This window comes from Fukomys damarensis, unplaced genomic scaffold (assembly GCF_012274545.1).
Source record: "Fukomys damarensis isolate Sample0158 unplaced genomic scaffold, DMR_v1.0_HiC HiC_scaffold_34, whole genome shotgun sequence".
Classification (NCBI taxonomy): Eukaryota; Metazoa; Chordata; class Mammalia; order Rodentia; family Bathyergidae; genus Fukomys; species Fukomys damarensis.
The window spans coordinates 4,281,885-4,306,795 of NW_022900946.1; the positions used below are offsets into that span (position 1 = coordinate 4,281,885).

Genomic DNA, 24,911 nt, shown 5'->3' on the forward strand with positions numbered 1-24,911 from the left:
TAAGGCTGTTGGACAGTGCACCTCATCCTGTCCACCATAAACATGGGTAACTATTATGTTAACTAAAGGTAAAGCACACTTTAAAATTCTTAAACACAAAAGCAGTGGGAAAGAACTTGACATTCCCGCGGGACCCAGTGGTGTTTACCCATGACCACCATCTCGGGGGTCTCTCTCCGTGTTACAGACTTTCTGTCCCCGCTGTGCATCATGCCGCCTGCTCCCCAGGGGAAGCAGGGGGTTCTGGGGCAGACTGCAGAGATGCGGAGGCTCCCACTGGGAGGACTGAATCCCGGCTGCTTCCTGTGCTGTGGGTGGGGATCTGGGGTAGAAGGCGCCGTGACCCGTGCGACACCCACAGCCGGTCCAGGCTGCTGAGATCCCGTTTGGGTTGCAATTTCCCTGCACTTTGGAATATCCTTTCTCGCTTTCCTTGGCCCAGATCTTGGACAGGGAAGAACCGAGCAGTGATATCTGTAGAATACAAATCTCTGTATTTGTGGCAGCTCCAGGCTTGAGTTTCCCAAATGTACCCCAGGAAGGAGGCCAACTTCGAGCTGAGGAATGGAAGACCCTGTTTCAAGGTCAGATGATCGGCAGAAGAACACAGGGAGATGCCTCATGGCCAGACTTGCTTCGAGAATTATAAATTGTCGAACGTGGAATCTGGGTGTTCCAAACTACAATAGTCAGCATCAAACTAAGCTTTAACATATTTGCATCTGGGCAAAAAATGAACTCCAAAACTAAATGGATTTTTTTTTTTTAATAGAAAAAAGAACTTTCTTTCTCCACCCCTGCTGAGATCCTGACCCTCCCGGATGTCCCGCCTTGACCATCCTGATTTGCTGTGGGCCTGGCAGTGAAGGGCGTTTCTAGTACTGTGAAGAGCAGTGCTCTTGGTGGCGGCAGGAGAACTAATCAGACACCCGGCCGAGAGCTGCAGGCCACTCAAGGCAACGCTCCGTGACCTGGCTCCCTGTGTCCTCAGGGGTGGCACTGCCAGCCGGGAGGGCACTGCCCACACCCCACAGGCTGCGCTTCCTCACTCAGCACAGTGCGTACGGGAGGACGGAGAACACGGCAGGTGGAGGGTTGGGCGGCCAGGAGAGGTAGACTTCATTTTCTGGGTTCCGCATTAAAATCGTCACCAGTTCTCTTGGTGGGTAGTCTTTGCATGAAGCTATCCTCCAAGTATGGTGGGCAAAATAAATTCTAGGTGGACAGAGGAACAGACGAGAACCACTCACCTCAGGGCCAGGCCAGGAAGCAGCGAGAGGAACAGGCCGGGTACCCACAGCCCCTTCCAGGGCACAGCCCCAGTGCCCCAAGTCCCCCCACCAGGCTGGGTGCAGGACTGAGCTTGTCCCCAGCTGGATGCCCGGGACCGTCCAGCCGTACATCAGCAACAAGTTATCTTCCTAAAGAGGAATTCGAATGGCCGGAAAGCCGTTTGTCACTGCCTGGGCCGCGAGAATTTCCAAGTCAGAGCGCTCCAGGCATCAGCAGGGACGCCCTGGATTTTCAGAGCAAGCGGATCGGCGCGGAGAGGAGAGCTCGGAGCCCCACGGAGCGTTCAGGACCCAGCGACTCCGTCCAAGTGCCCTCAACAACACTGGTTAGATGCCTGCATATCGGCTGCCAGAGCTCTGTGTGCCTCAGGCCCTACCCACACGTGGCGTTTTAAGGTGTAAAGTTAAATTTTATTGCCCAGGAATGCTTAATAAAGAAAAACACAAAAATGGGTGTTTATGGTGGAAGGAGACAGACACCGGGAGCTCCGAAGCCTCGGAGCGGGGCTCGCCTTTTACGTCTCACTGTGGGTGCGCACTTCACAACAGCTTGCCAAGCCTCACATTTGTGTTTCACTTTTCTCTGTGATTTTCTTTCCCCATAGAAGTGCGTCGGGTCGCTTTTCATCTCTGCCCAGCACACTCGCATTTATCATGTAGCGCGGGCTGCAGCTCTCCACTGAGTACTCGCCACACTCGGCCGGGGGTTCTATCTCATTCGGTGCATGGGTCTGTTTTGCAGGCTGGGGTTGAGCCCAGGGCCTCACAGTCTACCCGCAGTGCTGCCTCGCACCGGCTCTCTTGCTCATTGTCCTGACAGCCTCGAGGCCTCTGCTGACCCCAGCCCTTCTCAGGGCCCGATGCCACCACGCCGTCGCTCCCACCTCTCCACTCGGTTAGGGTTTCGGATCCCTGTGGCTTCACAGTCGCGCCTCCGCGCCCTTCCTCCTCCCACCGTGCACGCTGTGGCCCAGGCCTCCTCACTCCAGGCCTGTGTTGGACGCCCCAGATGTCTGGCCTGCTCGGAGGCTGTCACAGGGCGCGTGAGACAGACCGGGCTCCTCCCGTCTCCCCAGGCCAGCTGTTTGTCCCGCTTTACCATAGACTGGGCCTCTTCAGGTGTGGAATGATTCTGAACATAAATGTTGATCCTTAAACCATTTCTACTTTGTGTATTTTCTAACTTTCCATAATTAGAAGTTAAAATCAAGATGAGAGTGCTGGTGCGTGCCTGTAATCCAAACCCTCTGGGAGGCGGAGGTGGGAAGATTGCAAGATTAAGCAATTGAGCAATTTAGTGAGACCCTGCCTCAAAATAAAATATAAGAAGGGCTATAGCTTGGTGTGAAGGCCCTGGGTTCAATCCCCAGAAATGAGTGATGCAGTCATTATGTAATCTTGCTGTGTGTGTGTGTGTGTGTCTAACTCCAGTGCAGTGTAGGTAGTGTGAGAGATGCCAATAAGCTCCTGAATGAGCCTGAAAAGTCTAAAACAATGTGATTTTGCAAGAGCAAAAAAGACTGGGAGTTTTACATTTGTGTTTTAGACTTCTGAAAACGTTTGCGCCCACATCCTTCCTGCCGCCTGGAGGCACCGCGTCCTTGGATGCAGGCGACCAGGCAGAGCCTTGGGAGCTCCCACCCGCCTCCCTCACCAAAGGTGCTGGGCACGGCCCAACCAGCGTCTGCCAGATTCTGCCAGCAAGACCGGCCTTTCCAGCCTGCCTCCCAGGGGGCCCCACGCCCAGCACTCGGACCCCTCAGCTCACCTGGCCAGCGATGTAGATGGGTAGGAAGATCCAGGACAACATCAGCACAGAAAATATGCCCTGCCCGAGAAAGCACAGTCAGAGTGTGGCTTCCAGTTCCCGTGGAGGTGCTGACAGATTTCTTCTCTGCACCCTGAGGTAACATGGCCTGAACTCTGCCTCTGATATAGTCCCTTGCTTGCTGAGTAGTTCACCTTCCCTGGCCTCCACTTTTGTATTTTTAAAATAGGGAGAAGAGAGCCAAGTGTGGTGGATCACACCTGTAGTCCCAGCCTCTTGGGAGGCTGAAACAGGAGAATCTCTTGACCCTAGAAGTTTGACGTCACTGGACAACGTAGCAAGACCCTGTCCCAAGAAAATTAAGACCAACCAATCAAAGACAGACAAAGCCAAAAAAACAGTGGGGGAGGAGAAGACTTTCATGATCCCTTTTAATCCAGTTTCCTAAATACCACACCACCCCCTTTCCTTCCGCTGCACTCTCTCCTCTCCTCTCCTCAGCAGTGGTTAAAACAAAGCTGTGAGAGGCTGAGGCAGGCGGATCAAAAGTTCAAGCCCAGCTGGGCAACTTTGAGAGATCCTGTCTCAGAACAGAAAATAATAAAAGGCTGGAGATGTTGCTCAGTGCTAAGACCCTAGGTTCACACTGTACTTAAAACCCCAAGGCCATGAGACCCTGGATCAGAGATGAGCCATGCCAGTGAGAGGTGCTGCAGCAGAGCTAACTCAGGATCAGCCTGGCTTTTACCCTGGTCCTCCGCCAGGACACCAGAGGAGCGCTCTCCCGGTGCTCTGCCTGCCAGGTCCCCGTGCCCTCTGGAGCGCCCACTTGCTGCAGGTTCACAGTGGCTCTGTGTGGCAGGCGCCATTTGAACCCCTGTCCGCACGTTCTGAAACTGAGCTCTGTGTGGTGACCGTGCACGTGACATGTTGGGCCTGTGCCCGGGACAGGGGGAGCGTTGTCAAAATGGCAGCCCCGTGCCAGTGAGAGTCTCCGGTGAGTGCAGACCCCCTTCCCAGGATAAGCCCTCTGTGTGGATCCTGCTCTGCAGAAAGAAGCCTTTCTCTTGGGCAAAAAGGTCAAATGCCACTGTGCTGTACATTTTTTTTTTTAATAGTACTAGGGACTGAACCCAGGGCCTTCACCTCAAGCTAGGTCCTTAGCTCTCTTCTTATTTTTTATTCTGAGACAGAGTCTCACTAAGACACTAAGTTATCAGCTGGGCTTGAATGTGGGATCCCCCTGCCTCAGCCTTCTAGGTGTGTTCTGCATGCCCAGCTCTGAGCAGTATAATTTTCATGATGGCCAACTAATGCCTAAAATACACACAGAAGTACCCTGCAGTCCCATGATGGTTTCTGACAACTTGTTTGCCCACCTAGCAAGCAGAGAGACCCACCCAAATTTGGAGGGGCAGGGGCACCCTGAAGTTCTCCTGTTTGCCTTTCCAGAGTGCTGTCCTAGCTGGGTGTGGTAGCACATGCCAGGGGTCCCAGCTCCCCCAGGGGCCGCTGCCAAGGCCTGCAAGCAGGAGCTCAGCCTGGCAACTCAGTGATTTAGCAGGACCCTGACTCAGAATTAGAAACGGAAACAGAGCCATGGTGCAGCCCTTCTGTACCACGCACAACACCATGGGTCCACTCCCAGCCTCCCCCACAAACAAGGTGCGGTGAGTTTTGCAGTGTAGGACATTCACACTTCTGCCCCCAACCCTCCCGTCAGGTGGAGGTGCAACATCCGTGTCTGGGGTCAAATACTTACATTGAACTCGTAAGCAGCCACGGAGATGCCCACGGATGCGCCTGACCCCGCCAGGCCAATGAAATGTCCACTTCCGATATTGCTGGCAAACAGAGATGCCCCAATCTGTGGGCAGAGGACAGGCCAAAGGGTAGGACTGGGGCAGAAAGGGGAGTGGAGAAGGCAACACCATCCATACCCTATCTGGCATCCTTGCTCAAATTAGAAAAAGACTCTCTTTCCCTATACTCTTACTTCCGCCAATCAGAACCTTACAAAAAGGCAGATATACAAGGCCTACAAGGTGAATTGCACCTCCCAGGGGATTCAGTATACAGCGTGCACAACTGTCCACAGCCTCTCTGGAGAGAGAAGACAGGGGCCACAGCTTATACCTCAGTGTCCCCCCAAAGCCTCCTGCAGTCATAGGTGGAGCGTTCTGAAGGAGACTGGATGCTGGAATCACGGTGCCCGGCCTGGGTGTGGATGGCACTACCCAGAGAGTAGGAACCTTGGATGGAATATAAAGGGACAGAATGAAGCTGCTTCACCGCCTTCTGCCCACCATGGACTGTTTCTCCTCTGCGATGTCCCTCTGCCCTGCCGCCCTGCCTTGGGGTTAACCAACTATGGACCGAAACCTCTGCAAACCCTGAGTGAAATAAACCTTTCCTCCTTTAACTTTGGGTGTTAGGTATTCTGTCTCAGCAACAAGGAAAGTAACCAAGACATCCAGTAACTCCCCAGCCCTGCTTCTAATGATGCAGAGTAGACAGTCTTGGGACAAGCTGAAGTGGCAGAGCTGTTCTCAATTACTCCAAGCCCTGGTCTCCGCTGACCAGACTGGGCTGGCCGGGCCAGTCCTATCACCTCTTCAGGGAATGTGGACTGAGGGTGAACTCTGCTGCTGCCTTGAACTGGGGACAGGGATGTCAGGGAGGTGGGTGATGGGAGGGGAGAGGTGTGCTCAGCTACATGCAACAGCATCAGCCATCTGCTGAGAGAGGAGGGTGCTCTATGAAAGGAGACAGGAAGAGAAGGAGAGGTAGGGGAAAGGGGAGCGGGGGGGGGGGGAGGGAGCTGCCTCTGCTGTCTGTCCTTTCTCCAGTCCTTATAACAATCCAGCCCGTTGGCTGAAACGTCCGCCCTCCACTCTCTTGATTACTATAGGTTTGTAGTAAGTTTTGAAGTCTGGAAGTATGAATCCTCCTAGTTTGTTCCTTTTCAAGATGGTTGTAGCTATGTTGGGTTGCACAGATTTCTGTATGAATTTTAGGATCAAATTTTGAGATTTGTGAAAGAAAAAGGAACTTCGGTTTTAATTTATATGTACATCAGTACGAGGAGTATTGCAATCTTGCAGTACTAAGTCTTCAAAGAACACAGGGTGTTTTTGCAATTAGTTATTTTTCCCTGTGTTTTTAGTGTATGTTACATTTTTTCAAATGCATTCCTAAGGGCTTTGTTCTTTTGAAGCTATTGTAAGTGGAATTCTTTTTTCATTTTTTAAAATTTTTAGTACATGTTTTCAGTACATAGTGATTACATTCCTCATGGGAAGTCATTACGTGTACCTAACACAGCTTAATTCTTTGGTTTTCATCTCCTTTCCTTCTTCCTCCATCTCTCGGTCTCTTTCCCATTTGCAAAACATCTATCTCCAGTTTCCCTATTTTCTATCCTTTATTTTTATCTGTATTTATATTTTGGGTTTTTCATATAAGAGAAACTATGTGATATTTAAGCTTGTGTGTCTGATTTATTTCATTTAACATTATGTTCTCAGGGTACATACATTTTCCTGCAGATGACTCAGGTTTACCATTCATGGCAGAGTGCTACTCTGTTGTATATAAATACCACGTTTTCTTTATCCACTCATCTGTTGATGGACACAGAGGGCATTTTCAGGATTTAGCTCTTATGAATTGTGCTGCTATAAAGATAGGTATGTGGAATTATTCTAATTTGTTTTCAGATCTTTCATTGCTATAAAAATAACAGTGATTTTAAATATTCATCTTACATTCTGCAATTTTACTGAATTCATTTATAATCCCTAGTATACAATATTTTTTGAGTGTCTTAGGCATTTCTACATACAAGAGGCTGTCATATGCAAATCACAAGAGCTGTATTTCTTCCGTTCAGTCTGGTTGCCTTTACTTCTCTTTCTCACGACTTGCCTTGGATAAAACCTCCAGGAAATGTCGAGTAGGAGTGGCTAAAGGAACCTCCTCATCTTCTTCCTGATCATAGGAAGAGAGCTTTCAGTTGTCTTTCACCACTAAGTATATCAGCTGTGGTGCTTTGTAGATGTGCTGTCAAATTAAGGATGTTTTCTTCTATATTTAGTTTGTTACACGTTTTATCATGAAAGAATTTAAGATTTTTTTTTTTTTTGGTACTGTGGATCGAACTCAGGACCTTGCACTTGCAAGGCAGGTGTGGCACCACTGAGCTAAACCCCCAGCCCAAGAGTTTTAGATGTTGTCAAATGCTTTCTCCTTTGTCTACTGAGGTGGTTATATTTTGTCACTTACTCTACAATCAAGTGTATTATACTGACTTTTTGTATATTAAACTAAATTTTCATTCTTACGATAAAACTCACTTGGTTGTGGTGTAAATTCATTTTTATACCTCACTAGATTTCTTCATAAGAGACATATGTCTGTGGGTTTTTTTGCCATATGATATCCCTTTGTAGTACTGGTACCGTGGTAATATTAGCCTTGTAGAATGAGGTAGGGTGGGCTCTCTTTTTTTTATTTTTGCAGATTGATGAGGAATTTTGTGTTAATTTCCCTTTAAACGTTTGGAAAAATTCAGTAGTGAAATAAATCATATGGCCTTTGCCTTTCTTTGTGGAAAGTTTTGTGATTTTTCATTCAGTGTCTTTACTTCTTATAGATAGAATGCAGTTTTTCAATCTCTACTTGAGTCAATTTGGGTGTTTTGTGTCTTTCTAGGAATTTTAAATTTTTACCCAGATTATCTGATTTATTGGCATTCAGATGTTCATAGTGTTCCCTTGTGACTAATTTTTATTCCTGTGGTATTGGTTGTAATACCCCCTTTCATTCCTGATGTTAGTATTTGAATCTTGTTTCTTTTCTTCTTGGTTAACCTAGAAGTGGCTAACTCTGTTATTGATCTTTTCAAGGAGCCAGGGGAGTGGGGAGATTCTTCTTTTTTTTTTCTGTTATGTATTTTTTTTTTCATTCTAATCTTTATCATTTCCTTTCTGCTTGCTTCAGGTTTAGTTTAGCCTTCTTTTTCTAGTTCATGTAAAATATTAAGTAATTAATTTCACATCTTTCTTTTTTAATATGGAAATTACAGTATAGATTTCACTATAAGCATTGCTTTAGCTATATCCCATAAGTCTTTTTCATCATTTTAAAATATTTTCTAATTTCCATTATGATTCGTTCTTGGATCCATTGGTAATTCAAGTATGTTGTTAATTCCTATATATTTGTGAATTTCCCAATCTTCCTTCTGATTTGAAAATTTCATTCTATTGTGAAGAGAACACACTGTATTATTTCAAAAATTTAAAGTTTACTGAGACTTATATACAACTTAACGTGCAGTTAAACTAGAGAATGTCCCATGTGTATTTAAGAAGAATGTATATTTTATTGTTGATTATTTTACATCTGTTCATTGTACTGGTTTATAATATTTGTTTGTGACTTCTATTTCCTGGTTAATCTTCTATCTCATTTATTATGTTATTGAAAGTGAGATTAAGCCAGGTATAGTGGTGCACACCTGTAATCCCAGCACATGGGAGGCTGAGGCAAGAGGATCACTGTGAGTTTGAGGCCATATTGGGTTACATGTTAGTTTAATGCCAGCTTGAACTACATAGCAAGACCTTGTCTCAACAAAACAAAACAGTGAGATTAAAGTCTCCAATTAGTACTATCAAATTGTCTTTTTACTAGGTCAATTTTTGCTTTGTATATATTGGGGCTCCATTGTTTGGCGCAGATATGTTTAAGATTGTTATGTTTTGTGGTCCCTGTGTCATTCCTATTTTGTGTCTAGTAAAAGTTTTTGTCTTAAAGTCCATTTTGTCTAATATGTGTAGCCACCTATGCTCATTTTTTGGCTCTTTGCATGGTATATCTTTTTTCTATTGTTTTACTTTCATCTTATTTGAAATATACCCTATTTGGTTAGACCTGCTTTTCCATCATTTTACTTTTCCTTCAACCCATTGTGCTTTTCACCTGAAGTATGTCTCTTACAGACACTGTATAATGGGATCACATTTCTTAAAGACCCATTCTGCCATTTCTGCTTTTTGTTTGAAAGATTTAATCCATATAAGCTAATGTAACGAAAATTAAATAAGATTTATATCTATCTGCCACGTTTTCATCCAATTTTAAATTATCTTATTTTTTTAATTTGTTTTGGTTTTTTGAGACAGGGTTTCATTATGTAGCCCAGGCTGGTGTTGAACTCACAGTGATCCTCCTGCCTCAACCTCCTGAGTGTTGTGACTACGGGTGTGTGCCACCATGCCCATCTATACAGCTGTCTTTTAAAAAGGACAAACGAAAATAAAAATTGCAGTCAAAAAGTAATGTAACTGCCTATTATATTTTCCTTTGTAGTTACCTTGACTAGCACTCTCTGTTTCCCCATGCATAGCAAGTCACACTGGTACCCTCTCATTTCTGCCTGAAATCAGTGTTTCTCTTTTTTTTGGGGGAGGTACTGGGGATCGAACTCGGGACCTTGCATTTGCAAGGCAGGCATCAACACCACTGAGCTAAATCCAGGGCTCTGAGTGTTTCTTATAATGCAGATGTAGCAATGAGTTCTCATTTCTAAGAACATAATCTGATGATATTATTTGTTATGGCCTTTCTCTCTGAGTACTTCGGGCTCTTGGTTTCAGCTTTTCAGAGGAAGACTCGGCAGTTGATGGCACTGAAGACTTTCTGAAGTGATGAACTGCTTCTCTTGCTGCTTTCAAAACTTCCTGCCTTGCACTTCCAGTAACCTGATGGTGGTGTGCCGAGGTGTGCATCTCTCCCAGTTTGTCCTACCTAGAGTCCACCAGCTTCCTGGTGTGTAGATCAGTGTTGGCCATCGAACTTGGCTAATTTTAGGCCATTGTTCCTTTGATGGTCTTTTTACTCCCCCGTTTCCTTCTGGAACTTGCACGTTACTCTGCTGAACGACGTCTATCTCTGAGACTTGGTCATTTCCACTGACCTGTCTTCATGTGCGCCACGTGTTTATTTCATTCTGTTGCTGAGCCCCTCTAGTGAATATTTCATTTCACAAACTGGGCTAACTCTAGAATCTGTGCTCTGTTCTTGCTGTAAGTTTGTTTTTGCACTGCTGCCGATCAAATCCTGGACCTTGCCACTAGGGGAAGAGTGTGGGGCTTTTGGGGCACTGCAGACAAGTACAATAGTGGGAGCGTGGGATTCAGAAGTGCTCCTTCCCCGTTCTGCCTCCCCTGGTGCTTCTGGGGTGCTGGCAGAGCTCAAGAGAGCAGAATGGTAACAGAGCCAGGCAGAACACCCACAGGTTCTTACTGAGATTCAGCTACTTCCTGGGTAAATGCTCATTGGAGTTTTACAGAATTTGGTTAATTTCTGCTTTTCTGCTTGGTCCACAAAGAAGCTGATAACCTGTGCTTTACTCTGGCAAATAGAATGTGGTTATGTGTACTGGAAGTCTGGGGGCTTCCACTCCTGCTCCCTTAGAATAAGCTACAAGGAAACTTGGGCTGGGTCATTGGAATGGGGGGAGGGAGGGGGAGAGAGAGAGCGATCCCAGGGGTCCGGCCATCCTTTCCACGGCCTCCCAGCCTGGATGAGGACATCTGGGATTTGCATCCCAGCCTGGTCACCAGGTAAACGCAGCTTCGTTGAGTGAGCCAAGAGGGGGACAGCAGAGAAGCCAGGCAGCCAGCCCGTGGAGTCACCAGAGACAGGACACTGAGCTCTGTAAGCTGCTCGGCATGGGGAGGGCTTGGTACTGGGTTAACAAAAGGGTCAGAATTCCTTAGCAGCAGAACTCCTAGACACCCATGTCTCTCTTGCCAGTGGGAATAAGAGGTCAGAGGCAGCAACAAGCCTTTGACTTCTAGACAACGTGGAACCAGAGTCCAGAACTGGAATCGCAGCACTTAAAGTGTCTTCAGAAGCAACTTTTTTTTTTTCCATAGGGTGCTGGAAATTGAACCCAGGGCCTGGTGCCTGCTAGGCAAGCGCTCTACTGCTGAGCCTCACCCCAGCCCAAGGAAGTGGCTTTTTCACTGAAGCAGACAGCACTTACTGGCCACCACACCATGTCTCCTCCAGCCAAGAAGTAGCCTTTCACTGTGTCTCTCTTGGTCTTCACAGTGGACTGAAATGAAGAAGGGAGGGGAGGTAATGTTAGTGGTCAGAGGCATCCCGAGGGCGTAGGACACGGATGGTAACCTGCAGGTCCGATGGGCCGGATTTGGGTGTCAAATGTATTTCCTTTACCTACAGGTTTTAGGAGAATGTTAACGCGACTGTCTTTAAACGAGACGGAAACGATTCTGGCCAGTGCAGGCCCCGCCAGCCCCTGCGTCACACATTTGTGGTAAGCTCCTTGGTCTGGAGTTTCAGGCTCATGGCTCTCAGCGGACATTGTCTATTGAGTGCTCACGAACCCTGACTGGGCCAGCCTGACCAGTGGAGAGACTGAGGGTCACGTCCTCCTGGTCTACTCTGCTGCAGCAACCAAACCCTCAAGACTACATAATTTACCAACACTAGCAGTGTATTTCGCATGGTTCTGGAGGCTGGGAAGGCCAAGGTAAGAGTGCCCGTGGGTTGGGCATCTAGCGAAGATGTCGTGTGCCTTCACATGGTGGGAGAGGGAAGAGTGAAAAGAGCTGGTGAATTCTCCCATCTGCTTTTATAAGACACCCAACCCAGCCGAATGTGGTGGTGCATGATTGTAATCCCAGCACTCGGGAGGCTGAGGCAGGAGGATCACTGTGAGTTCGAGACCAGCCTGGGCTACATAGTGAGTTCCAGGTCAGTCTCAACTACATAGTGAGACCCTGGCTCAAACAAACAAAAAACAAAACAAAAAATAAGACACCCAACCCTATACACAAAGCTCACTCCTAACCACCTCCTAAGTGCCCCACATCCTAATGCTGTCCAAGTGGTGATTAAGTTTCAACATTTGGGGAAATATAAGTGATTCTTAAGCACATCATATAAGTTTGAGTGAAAAATATGGTAAATGTTTAAATTTTTAAAATCGTCCTCAAATACCCCGCCCCCCGCTTCAAACACACACGTCCCGTCGTCCTTGCCACTTTCTGAAGCAGTTCTGGGGCTCCTGGTCTGTGCGCATCCTCAGTGGCGTTGTTGTTGTGGCTATTTTCATGTCTTGGACCAACCCAAAATGTCTACCTTCTGTGGTCATTTAGACTTTGGGAAACAGCCAGAAGGTATATCGTGCCAGATACAAGTAAGTAAAGGCATGAAAACCTGCCGTAATGTGTAAACACACCCTGTAAACACACTCTTTCCATGAGATGGCACCGGGCACCAGCAGTCACCATATTTTTATCATACTTCCTAGAGACGCTCACAAAAGAGTTCCAGAGCTGCTTCAGAAAGTGGTGAGAATGACAGGATGGCTGCATTCAAATTGAGGGGGAGGAGTCTGCGGAGGATTCATGGTAATGTGTGATTTACTATCATAAATATTCACCATATGTTCTTACCACACCTCACATGCATGAGTGTAATAGGAGTGATCGATTCCACTCAGTGTGAGACACGCATATCAATGACACACTGAGATATTAATTTCCCCCATCAGTTTGACTAAAGAGGAAATGTGCTGATTTGTCCAATATCTATCTAAGGAGGGTGATTGGACAACAGCTAGCATAAATGCTTTACCTAATAACCTACAATAGGAGATTTACCTTACATAACAGCGGCACTCCAAAATAATGAGTGTCCAAGGGTTGCTTATCATAGCATTGGCAGGAAGAGGTAGGAAAAAACCCAAACTGACCTCAGCAGGGACTGAGAAATAAGTTAGCAGAACTGGGATGCTGTGCCACTTTTAAGAAGATGAGGAAGTTTGCACAGTACGTACAGATATTAAAAGATACCTGAGCAACACTGATAAGTGAGAAACAGCAAGAAAAACCCCCAGCATGGATAAGCTGGGAAATAAGAAAAAGAGAAATGTGTATATTAGTATTTGCTCTTATTTGTATAAAGAGACTGGAAAGATACCCTAAACAGTGATAACAAGCTAATAGCAGTTGTGACCTTTGGAGACAAGGGTAATAGCAAGACTTGACACTCTGTCCTATGCTATTTTACTTTTGAACCATGTGACTGTATTATTTTAAAATTTTTCCTTTAAATTAAAAAAAAAAGGCATAGCCTTCAAAGTAAAGGAGATTCTTTTTTTTTTTTTTTTGTGCTGGGGATCAAACTTGGAACTCTGGGTCTGCAAGGCAGGTGGTGGAACCACTGGACTAAATTCCTAGCCCCTAAGAGAGATTCTTATTCCAGCTCTCATAACTTCTAAAATAAGGAACTTCAGTCATCTGGGGAGCAGATTACTGAGGACTGAAGCTGGGGCCCCATGCAAGCGAAGCAAGTGTGGTTCCAGGGAGCTACACCCCCAGCTCTAGAAGCATGAAGTCTCTGAAGGTCAGGTTTTTTAATCTGCAAAGTAGGTGTAGCCTCTCCCCAAGAGGCACCTGTGCAGGTTACAGAGGTAACCGAAGTGAGAAGCTCAGCCAGAACCTGACACATAGTCAGCACCCGATATATTCTGTAACTGTGAAAATTCTGATTACTCTATGGTCTTGTGCCAGTCTCTTCTCTCAGTCAGTAATCTTATCTCCAAAATGAGAGGGTCACGTTGGACTTTACTTTCTGTGCCTGGCTTACCCATAGTCCAACAGCCAGGACGAAGAGGAAGTACAAAACCAGCACAGCGATGTCGCCTGGCTCCAGACTCTTGGCGGGGAATGGCTCCAGGGGATCGGAGGGTGGAGGCCTGGGGCTGCCGCCGCTCTCCATGGTCCTGAACCAGCCCTCTGGGTCCTGGGAAGAGCAAGCCCTCGTCAGAGAACAGAAGCCGGAACCTTCTCATCCTGGCTGCGGCTGTCTCTGGGGGGACCTGAGAAGGGCGACCCCAGGCTGAGGTGCATGGCAGACAGACCATCACGAAGACACTTCCATCCATCCATCCACTCACTCACTCATTCGTTCATTCAACAAATATTTACCAGGAAGGCACAGCTCACTCCTTGCTATTTTACCAGTCCAACCCCTCACTTGGCAAAGTATGACGTTGGGCACACAGTGTGTGCAGATGGTTCCTGTCCCCTTGTGGACTTACTAAAAACATGTGCTGGAGTGAGAGGGAAATGAGACCTGTGCACTGGTCCGTATCTCATAGGACTCACGCCTTGTACGGCTCAATCTAACACCGCAGTCTTGCTCCCGTGCCGGACATACCCATAAAATCGCATATATTTAACACGCCCTGAATACCAGGCACTTTCTAAGTGTTCACAACCTGCAGTATGGACGCCATAGTCATAACGGCCTGCTAATAAGTGGTGGAGTGAGAGCACAGACAAGTAGCTTGCCCAAGGTGGGGCTGGGATTTGAACCCAGACGATTCTGCCCCAGCATCCACACTGTGAACCTCTTTCCCCAGCTCTTTCTTGGTAGGCGGCATTTCCTGGGCAATTTGAGGGATTCCTGTGGTAGGCAGGACAAAGGCTCAAAGAGCCCTCACCTGTGACTACGTTTACAGACAGAATTAAGGGTGCTATTTAAAAGTAGGGAGATGCCCAGAGGTAGCTGAGTTTAAGACAAGGAGAAGCCAGCTGGGCAAAGAGGCACATGCTTAAAACCCCAGCACTCTGGGAGGCTGAGGCAAGAGGATGGCAAGTTCAAGCCCAGCCTGAGCCACTTAACGACTCAGGGAGAACCTGTCTCAAAATAAAAGAGGCTGTGGGTGCAACTCACTGTGAAGGCCCCAGTGCCAGAAAAGAATCAAAACAAAGCAAAAAGAAGGAGTTAGCTAGATAGATGATCAGGGCAGACCTAATGCAATCACGACAGAAGACAGGGTCAGAGGGGAGACAGAGAAAAGGCAGTGTGGGAAGGGTTTGGCTCAAAGTGCTGGCTTGAAATGAGATGATGGGGCCCTCGCCCCAGGAGACCAAGTGTCGTCTAGAAGCCAGGTCAGGCAAACCAACAGCATGCGGAGGGAGTTCAGCCCTGCTGATGCCTTGACTTAGCCCAGGGAGATCCACTTAGAACTACTGACCTCTAGAACTGTAGGACAATAAGCTTGTGCTGTGAGAGCCAGTAAGTCTGCAACAGTTAGTTATAGCAGTGATCAGAAAGGGTTGCATCCCCAAGGGTAATTTTTTATTATAAGTGACAAGGGCACTGACTTACGTATTCCATGGTGTGCAGCCCAGGGATTTGGGAATGAGAAGACTCGGTCCCCACCCCTCCTGGCACACAGTCCTGAGAGAGGACAGCCCACTTTGGACAACGCCAGCCCAGTGTGGGGTTCTGTGCGGTGCAGGTGCATGGAGTGAGAGCTGTTAAGAGCTCCAGCTCCAGAGTCACACAGCTGAGAATCTGGACCAACGCTTGGCGCTCTGGGTGCGGTCAGTTTCTGTTTCGTAGGAGGCTGTGAGCTCAGGCCTAGGGCACACGGACCGCGGTGCCCAACCCGAGGCTGCAGTCAGGACCTTGTAGCCCTACTGCTCCGTTCTGCTTACTTACTGTGCCTCTGTGTCTGCTTTGAGGCGTAGTGAGGAAAGACCACTGATTTCACCAGGAGGACTCTGGAAGGCAGCACACCAGTGGGTGTGAAAGATGAGCTAGTCTTACACAGATGAATGGCCCAGAAACCACACAGACCCTGAGGTGTGAGTGAGTGTGTCACAGTCAAAGGCCTCCAGATCCCTTCCTCATGCTGAGTGAGGCCGGGGTGTGTCCAGCCCTGCAGAAGCTTTCACTGGGCTTTATAAGGTTGGGGTTCAACCTGTTGGATGTTGTGCTCAGTTTTTAGGGTAAATGCTTTGTAACTAGCTCTTACTAAGTACTGAAGGGAAATTAACAGTTAGTGTTATTACAAATACAGTTAAAAAATAAATGCAGCTCTCTAACTGTAGTATAAAAGAGAAATAAAAGATCAATCAGTTCATGGTAAAGCAATAATGCCACCAGAATATCCAAGGGGTAGTGTGAAGCTTTCACTTACTGTACAGAATAAGATTGGATTTAAGAAAAATAAAATGAGAAACCACTCCATTCCAGAAGCACGGGATAATTAAAGAGCAGTGGCCTGAGCCTATTACCCAGTTACACGAGAGACTGAGACAGGAAGATCCCAAGTTTGAGGTCAGCCGGGGCAATTTAGTGAGACCCTAAATTTAAAAATTTAAAAAATTTTAAATTTTAAGAATTAAAAATTTAAGAAGAAAAAGGCTGTTTCTTTTTTTTTTTCATTTTTTTTTATTGAGTTTATTGGTACATTTAGGGATACAGTACAGTTACATTCATTGTTGGGATCATGTACCTTTACATGGCAAGTCTTGATTCTCATTTTTTCCCCTTACCTCTGCCCTCCCTTCACCCCCTCCTCCCCTCCCCATCTACAAACACTTTATTTTCATCTTTTCATTCTCTCACATTTTTTTCTTTTCCCTTTTTGTTCTTCCCCTACGTATCACACCTTCCCTACACCTTTAGCTCCTTTCCTCCCATTTCTAAATGTCAGTAATCTTATTAGAATCTTATGCATTGTTGCAGAATATTCACACCAGGGAAACTATTTGGTATTTACACATGTGGGACTTATTTATTTCACTTAGGAGTATATCTTCAATATGTATCCATTTTCCTATGAATGAATCTATTCTCTCGCTCTTTATGGCTGAGTAATATTCCATTTTATAGAAAAACCACAACTTCTTTATCCAGTTTCCAACGGATGGGCAAATAGGTTGTTTCCAAGATTTAGCTATTACAAACTGTGCCGCTATAAACATGGGTGCACATACTTCTCTGTGATATGATTCTTTTAGTTCTCTTGGAAAGATACCCAACAGAGGGATGGCTGGGTCAAATGGAACCTCCAGTCCAAGCTCTTTGAGGTATCTCCATATTGTTTTCCATAGTGGTTGCACTAGTCTGCACTCCCACCAACAATGGAGGAGGGTTCCTTTCTCCCCACAACCCCGCCAACATTTGTTATTGTGTGATTTCTTGATAGCAGCCATTCTTTGTGGGGTGAGGTGGAATCTCAGTGTTGTTTTCATCTGCATCTCTCGAATGACCAGTGATGTGGAACATTTTTTCATATATTTTCTTGCTGCTTTTACTTCTTTGTATGAGAAATGTCTGTTCATTTCGGATGCCCATTTTTGGATCGGGTCTTTATATTTGGGGGGACTGATTGTTTTGAGTTCTTTATATATCCTTGATAATAGTCCTTTGTCTGAGGTACAGCTGGTAAAAATTTTTTCCCACATTGTAGATTGTCTCTTAGTTCTGCTAATGGTTTCCTTTGAAGTACAGAAGCTTTTTAGTAAGATGAGATCCCAGTTGTTGATTCTTTCTGCTAGTTCCCGTGCTACTGAGGATTTGTTCATAAAGTCTTTTCCTATACCAATGTCTTCCAGAGTTCTGCCTAACTTACCTTCCAGCAAGTTTAATGTTTCTGTTTTAATATTTAGATCTTTAATCCATTTGGATTTTAATTTAGTGCATGGCGAAAGATAAGGGTCTAATTTTAATCTGTGGCAGGTTGATATCCAGTTTTTCCAACACCATTTATTAAAGAGGCTATCTTTCCTCCACTGAGGATGGTGAGCTCCTTTGTCAAAGATGAGGTAGCTGAGTACATCTGCATTTGTTTTTGTGTCTTCCAGTCTGTTCCATTGATCCTCCGGCCTATTTCTTTGCCAGTACCATGCTGTTTTTATCACAGTGGCTTTGTAGTATAGTTTCAAATTGGGAATTGTTACACCTGGTGCCATGTGACTGTTGCCTATAATGGCTTTTGCTATTCTAGGTCTCTTGTGGTTCCAAATGAATTTTTGGATTCTTTTTTCTAGTTCTGTGAAATATAGTGTTGGAATTTCAATTGGCATTGCATTGAATGTATATAACAATTTTGGTAGTATGGCCATTTTCACTATGTTGATTCTTCCTACCCAGGAGCAGGGGATATCTTTCCATTTTTTTATATCCTCTTCGATTTCTTTTTTCAGAGTGCTGTAGTTTTCAGTGTAGAGATCTTTTGTTTCTTTTGTTAGATTGATTCCTAGATACTTCATTTTTTTGGATGCTATTGTAAAAGGAATTTTTTTCCCTTATTTCTCTTTCTGTCTGTCTGTTATTTGTGTATAGAAAGGCTATTGATTTTTGGGTATTCACCTTGTATCCAGATACTTTACTGAATCTGTCAATTAAGTCTAGAAGTTTTTTGGTGGAGTTTTTTGGATCTTCAATGTAGAGTATCATATCATCAGCAAATAATGATAGTTTAACTTCTTCCTTTCCTATCTTTATTGCTTTAATTTCTTTCTCTTGTCTAATTGCTATGGCTAATGTTTCCAGAACTATATTGAAGAGAAGTGGTGATAGTGGGCATCCTCGTCTTGTTCCTGATTTTAACATGAAGGTTTTCAGTTTTTGGCCATTCAATATGATGTTGGCTGATGGTTTTTCATAAATAGCCTGAAAAAGGCTGTTTCTAAGAGGGTTTTACTGGGAGCTGGGTGTGGTGGTGCACGCCTGTAATCCCAGTACTACTGGGAGGCTGAGGCAGGAGACTTTGGAGTTCAAGCCCAGCCTGATCTACCCAGGGAGACCTTGTCTCTAAACATAAAGCCAAGCAAACGGGTTAGAGAGAAACATCAGAAAGGAAACTAACAGCTGCCCCAATGCCTAAATTTACAAAAATGTTTTGCAGTTTTAAATGTTTTGAAGACTAAGTGATCACCACATGTGCCATGGTGTTGACATAAGGGAGTCTTCTGGGGCCGGGGATGTAGCTCAGTGGTGCCACCACCTGCCTCACAAGCGCAAGGTCCCGAGTTCCATCCCCAGTACCAAAAAAATAAGAGTCTTCTGAACAACATTTCAGACACTGTGAACATGAAGAGAAATGCAGAGTGCCCTGCACAGTGTTTCCTGTGAGCCAGGCCAGGTCCAGCACTCGGACTCACAGACTCGCCCTCTGCCCACAGGAGTGTCTGGGTGTCCCCGGGGACACTGGGGAGTCCCTTTTGTGCAGGGTGTTTCTGTGCTTTCAACTTGACTTGCATCTCTGGCTTCCACCTGCTGGATGCTGGTGGCACTTCTGGGTACCCTTCTGTGACTCTGAAAATGCTCATAAATTTCAAAACAAGCCAGAGGCACAGGAGGCAGCGTCAAGGGGAGGCGGTGCTGACCCGGGGAGGAGAAGGCAGACGGTTCTAGGCTTCTGCAGGGAGGAGCCAGGAAGGGCAGTGGGCAGCCTTCAGCCGCCTGCCCCCGGGAGGGATGAGGATAGCACTGAGACAAACATTATTCATCAGCACCGGCCAGCTGGGGGGAGGCTGGCACTGCTGCTGAGTGCTTCCGAGCCCCAGGGAAGGGGGCCCGAGGGAGCCAGGCAGGACGGCTGCTCCCATGGGCCAGATGCTGCCTGCAGCACAGGCTCCTAGGCTGGGCCCCTGCCATGCCCTTTCCTTAGTGGGCACACGGGGCGCGGCAGTGAGCAGTGCCGAGGTTCAGGGAGCATGGTCTCCCCCGGGTGCCAGGCGTGCCACTTGCATTAATGTGTCCTCTTACCGCACCTTCCCCTGCCTGTGAGGCACACTGGTCACAACCAAGTGACTTGGCTTTAGCAAGCAGGTCATAGAAATGCCAAGAGGCAGGATTTGAACCCAGGGCCTCCAGGTGTTTTCCAGACCAGCTGTTCTGACTTCCTCTCCTCCTTCCTCTCGCCTCTCCTACATCCATCTCTGTTTCTTGTCCACGGGTATCTATTAGGCACCAGCTGTGTGCCAGCTCTGTGCAAGGCCCTGGAAGCTCACTGGAACCTTTATGAGACGCCAGCCAGGACTCAGCTCTCTGCTCGGACCAAGGACAAAGCAGAAAGCAGCCCTGTTCCCATCTTCTCGGTTTTCAGCCCGGCTTCGCTGCTCTGCGCGCCCAGCCCACGCATCACCTTGCCCTACCGTGGCTCCCAGTCTGCCTGCAGGCCCACTGTGTCTGCCACCGTCCTGTCGCGGCCCTGGCCTCTCACTGCGGGCAGGGTGGTAACAGAGGCTTTGTGTGTCCCTGAAGTTGTCCAGCAGCCGATGCACAGAAGGGACCTCAGGCAGGCAGGGGCAGCGCCCCCCTCTCCCTCAGCCCTGCACACAACCTGCCTTGGGAGGTGAGAAGATTCTCCACAGCAAGTGCAACGGAAGAAAATCAGGAAAACAGGTTCATGGGCCAAGGGCCAGTGGGGGGTGAGGGGTGGACCCGCTGCTGCCGGCCCCAAGTGCACCCTGGCCAGGTGACGAGAGTGTGACTCTTGGGCCTCTGAAATGTTTCATCATGAATGAGGAGGGAGTGAAAGCAGCGGGCGGCACTTACGGTGAGACACGAAGGTGCTGCACTTTGCTGGGGCGCCGGCAGGGGTGCTGGCGAGCCTGGGTGCAGGAATGGACTGGGGTCCTCCCGCCTTTATTGAGACAGCCTCTCACTGTGTATCTCAGGCCGAACTTGAACTTTCCATGTAGTCCGGGCTGGCCTCGAACTCATGGTGATCCTCCTCCCTCAGTTTCCCAAGTGCTGGGACTACAGGCGTTCATCCCAGGCCCTACTTTTTTCACACTCTGTGGTCTCAAAAAAAAGACTCTGAGGTTCAGTTTCCCTATCTATAAAATGGGGATGATAATCAGATGTCGGGGGAAAAGCAACACTGCCACACCGTTGGTGGGAATGTAAGTTAGTACAGCCACTGTGGAGACCACTGAGGAGAGTCCTCAAACACTGAAACGGAAATTCCTCCTGACCCAGCCACTGCCTCCTAATGTCTTCCCCACAGAGTCAGTGACACCGTAACACAGAGATCCACACGTTCCCGTGTCTGGTGCAGCACAAGTCAAAACAGCTAAGTCTTGGAGGCCCTGTGTGTCCACCAACAGAGGAATGGATCTTTAGGGGGGGCGGTGCCCACCGTGCAGCACCGCTCTGCCGTGGAGAAGGATACATTTGAGTTTATTTGTAGGAAGATGGATAAACCTCCAGACCCAAATGTTAAGTGAAATCAATCAGCCCTGAGAGCTCACAGAGCACATGGTTTCTCTTACATGAGAAACCCAAAGTACGAAGAGATTACAGGGCAACATAAAAGACAGATAATAGGAATCAGGGCGGCAGGGTCTGCAAGTGGGACAGGGAGAGGAGGAAGAGGGAAGAAGGGAGTGAAGGGGTGAAGAGGAATTGAGAAGTGTGTGTGTGCACGCCGCGCTCCCCAGGGGACAGCAGCGACTGCGCTGCAAGCGCAGACCAAAAGGACAGGTGCCAGGCAGAGGCTGGGAGACAGAGTCCGGCACTCGGGCTGGTCTCGCCTGCCTGTTAGGAAGCCGCAGATCAGTAATTCAGAGAGAAACTCGAGGCGGGTGGGACAAGGCAGCTTCTCAGAGGATGCTGGGGCGCCCTGCGGATGGAGGGACCCGGTGAGCCTTCTGCTCTGCCCCGTTCCCCCAGGATGGCTTGGCCCCTGTTCCCAGACCTGCCATCTCCTGGACATTGCAGAGTTGATGTGAGGAGCCCCTCAGCAGATGCGGGGTCTCCACTCTGTACACACTGACCGACAACTTCACCCCAGAGAGCCCAGAACCCGTAAGACCTGCACCCCGCCGTCTGTCCCCTCATTCCGAGCCCCGGAAACGCCACCCAGACAAACGCCGCACCGAAGGTTCTACATCGTTCTTTATCTCGGCTCCGGGTGGGTCCACCTTTCTCACGCTCCCCTCCCTCCCGTGTGGCCCTCGAGCCCATCCTGTCATCCTCATCAGCCGCCACCTCTGTCCAGCCTGGAGCAGGTCTTAGTATCTTTCCATGCAGGGCCGATCTTGCTTCCTCTCAGTGCCCCCTCACTCGGAAGCCAGAGGCACCTTGCGCACCAGATCAGACCATTTCCTGGTGCGAAACCTCTCCGTGCCCCCCCAGGAGCTCTGGGTGCCCTGGCCTCTGACTTCCATGTCTTCCCCTGTAGTCCTCGAGGTGATTTGCAGCTTGGGGTCCTCCCCTTCCGTCACCTCTGCAGGGATGCCCTTCCCTGCACTCTGCATGACGAAACCCTCCTCCATCCGGCGCCCCTTCTCTCAGGCCGGGTCTGACTGCATCCCCGAGTCATTTGCCTTCACAGCAGACACATCACAGCGTTTGGTCTGCAGACTGTTCTCCCTGGACAGACACTACGAACACGGGGTGGCCAAGATGCAAGCTTATCCACTGCAACCCTGCTCTGAGGGTGGCGTTTTTCCAAGTCCTGACTCCAGGATCCTCTGCCTGCCTCTCCTCCAGGTTATTCACCGAGCACACCTGGAGACACTGGCCACAGGACAAGCTCACGGCCACAGTGAGCGGCCCCGGCCTCGCCACTTGTTGCCTGCGCTCCTTGGCTCCCCTGTGAGTTTGGCTGCTCACAGTGACGGCGCTGTTACAGGAGACCCGCGGAAGGCTGGCAGGTGCCGCTGCAAGACTACAATCGCAGGGTGGTTACAGCAGCTCGGCCGCAGAGTCCATCACTCTAGGCTTTTGGGATTTATTTAGATAAAGTCACCTCCTTACAACCTAGGGTCCTGCCACACCGCACCTGTGGGCTGGGCCAGGCAGTGTCCACGGTCTCATCTGGCAGATAAGGGAGCTGAGGCTCCATGAGTGCAAAGAATTGGCTCACTGTCCTTGAACTTGGTTCAGGGCAAGAGCTAAAACCCAGGGCGGGGAATTTAGCTCAGTGGTGCCTCTGCCTGCCTCACAAGCACAAGGTCCCAAGTTTGATCCCGATACAAAAAAAAAAAGAGCTAAGACCCACACATGGTACTGCTGGCTGCCCGAACCCGGCCACTGACCTCCCCCGGGCACACTGCCTTCACCTGCAGCGTGCTGAGTCTGCCCTTGGGGAGACCGAGGCCCGAGCCCAGACCGTGGGGCTGCCTGGCCCAGAGAGCGGAGCCTGCGGGGACGGAGGCGCTCACCTGAATCCAGACGTGCACAGCCGCCTGAGCTGTCAGGGCGTTCAGAGGGGAAGTGGCCGAGAGGCTCTAAGAGGGAGACCCAGGCTGCCTTCCCTCTGCAGCAGGGAGCGGAGGACAGTGCAGCCCTGGGTCCTGGGTGTCTGTTTCTGGGAGGGCCTCCAGCAGGTCAAACTCCAAACTCCAGCCTCGTACAGTCCTGGGGATTAAAGGAAGTATGGATGGTTTCCCCGGGACCCTTGAACCCTGAGCAGCCCCTGCAGGAAGGTGACAGGCCCTGCCCCTGTGCTGGGCCCCTGTCAGAGACAGCACCTGCCAGGGCTCGTGGTGGTGCCACCCCCCCCCCCGCCCGCTCCCCAGCTCCACACTGTCCCTGGCACAGCGGGGGAGCAGGGGGGAGGCTGGCAGGCTGAGGCGACAAAGGCAAGTGTCACAGTGACAGCGGCTGTTCAGCCTTCCCAGGGGCAGAGAAGCAGAGGCATCTGGAGCCCAGACACTGGCAGGAGGGTCTCAGCCAAGGGCCTGTGTGAGAACCAAAGACCCAGAGAAGCCAGGGTTGGGAATCAGAAAGATCCTCACCAGGTGCTCACAGAATCCAAACATTTTCAAAGTTAGTTACTAGCATTTGCGGATTTGAAATCCAATCTGAAGATGTGACCACGCTGACCACACGTTCTCGCAGGACAACCGCTGGCAAAAGGGGGTTAGAGCCCCGCATCCTGGAAGGTTGGGGCGCGCCCTGTCCTGACACAGAGGCCCAGAAACAAGGCAACAGCTCAGTGAATCTCCACGCTGGGCTCAGCTGTTATCAGCCCCACTTTCCTGACCAGCGGCCAGAGGCACTAAGCAGCCAGCTACTAAGTGCCAGGGTTCGAACCCAGGGCAGCTGAGGTTGGCTTCACAATGCATCCAGCTGGACAGGGTGGCCCGGGGAGCCAAGACCAAGAATGGGTCCCTTGGCATCGGGGCCTGCCCAGGATGCTGGGGCTGTGCAAGGGGACTGGACAGGAGGCTGGGACCTGTTGTCTATACCCAGAGGACTCAAGGCCAGCACAGCAGGAGGCACTGCAGACAGTGTACTCTGTCCCCAACCCGGGTTCCGGTCCTGACTGTGGGGCCCATCTCGGGAAACTTGAGACGTTCCTTTCCGTGGGCCTCCAAGAAAACATTTCAGTGACTGAGGTGGGGCTGGGGAGCTGCAGCCAATGGGAAACGTGTCTCTGTGAAGGGACAGCTGCAATCAGATCCAACTGTGAGAGAACACACCTGTAGTCCTAGCACTCAGGTGGCTGAGGCAGGAGGATCACTTTGAGTTCAAGGTCAGCCTGGGATACACAGTGATTTCAAGGCCAGCCTGAACTACATAGGAAGACTGTCTTAACCTCCACCCGGGAAAGAAAAAAATGTTCTAGAAAAGTCCTGCAAACTCTTGAGATTGTTAGTCGGTGGTCTGCTTGGCTACTGGCTTGTCACCCCGTAGACTTTTTCTGATTGCTTTTCAGATTTTACCATTGGTGCTGTAAAGAATGGGGGGTGGGGCACGGCTGTGCACAGCTGTAACCCCAGCACTCTGGAGGCTGGGGCAGGAAGAGCACGCAGGCAGCTTCAAAATACCCCTTTGCAGACAGGTGTGCAACATGTCCTCCTCAGGGATTAAATAAGGAAATGGAGGTGAAATGAGATGGCAGGTGAAGAACGGGCCTGCGGGGTCAGTGTTGGCTCCTCTTCCTGAGTAGCTTGGTCCTCAAGGTAACCATGAACTACCAGGCTTGCATTTCAGGGCACTACATTCAAGCCTTATTTCCTTCATGATGGATTAAAATGGGACGT

The 24,911-nt window shown here is 48.7% G+C and overlaps 1 protein-coding gene across 7 annotated transcripts in view; it reads right to left on the reverse strand.

The window, feature by feature from the left end:
* Positions 1–24,911, reverse strand: part of Slc5a11 (solute carrier family 5 member 11) — a 54,761-nt gene that overhangs the window by 28,183 nt on the left and 1,667 nt on the right. For 6 of the 7 annotated variants that reach the window (XM_019207399.2, XM_033758471.1, XM_010623480.3 and 3 more), the window contains exons 2-6: positions 23,085–23,280; positions 13,750–13,905; positions 11,117–11,188; positions 4,823–4,927; positions 3,061–3,120 (exon numbers count right to left, since the gene is read on the reverse strand). In XM_019207399.2, the coding sequence (XP_019062944.1) occupies positions 3,061–3,120; positions 4,823–4,927; positions 11,117–11,188; positions 13,750–13,881 (369 nt within the window). In that variant the 5' untranslated portion in view covers positions 13,882–13,905; positions 23,085–23,280. The remainder of the gene's footprint in view (positions 1–3,060; positions 3,121–4,822; positions 4,928–11,116; positions 11,189–13,749; positions 13,906–23,084; positions 23,281–24,911) is intronic. The other variant, XM_033758472.1, reaches the window with a different exon arrangement.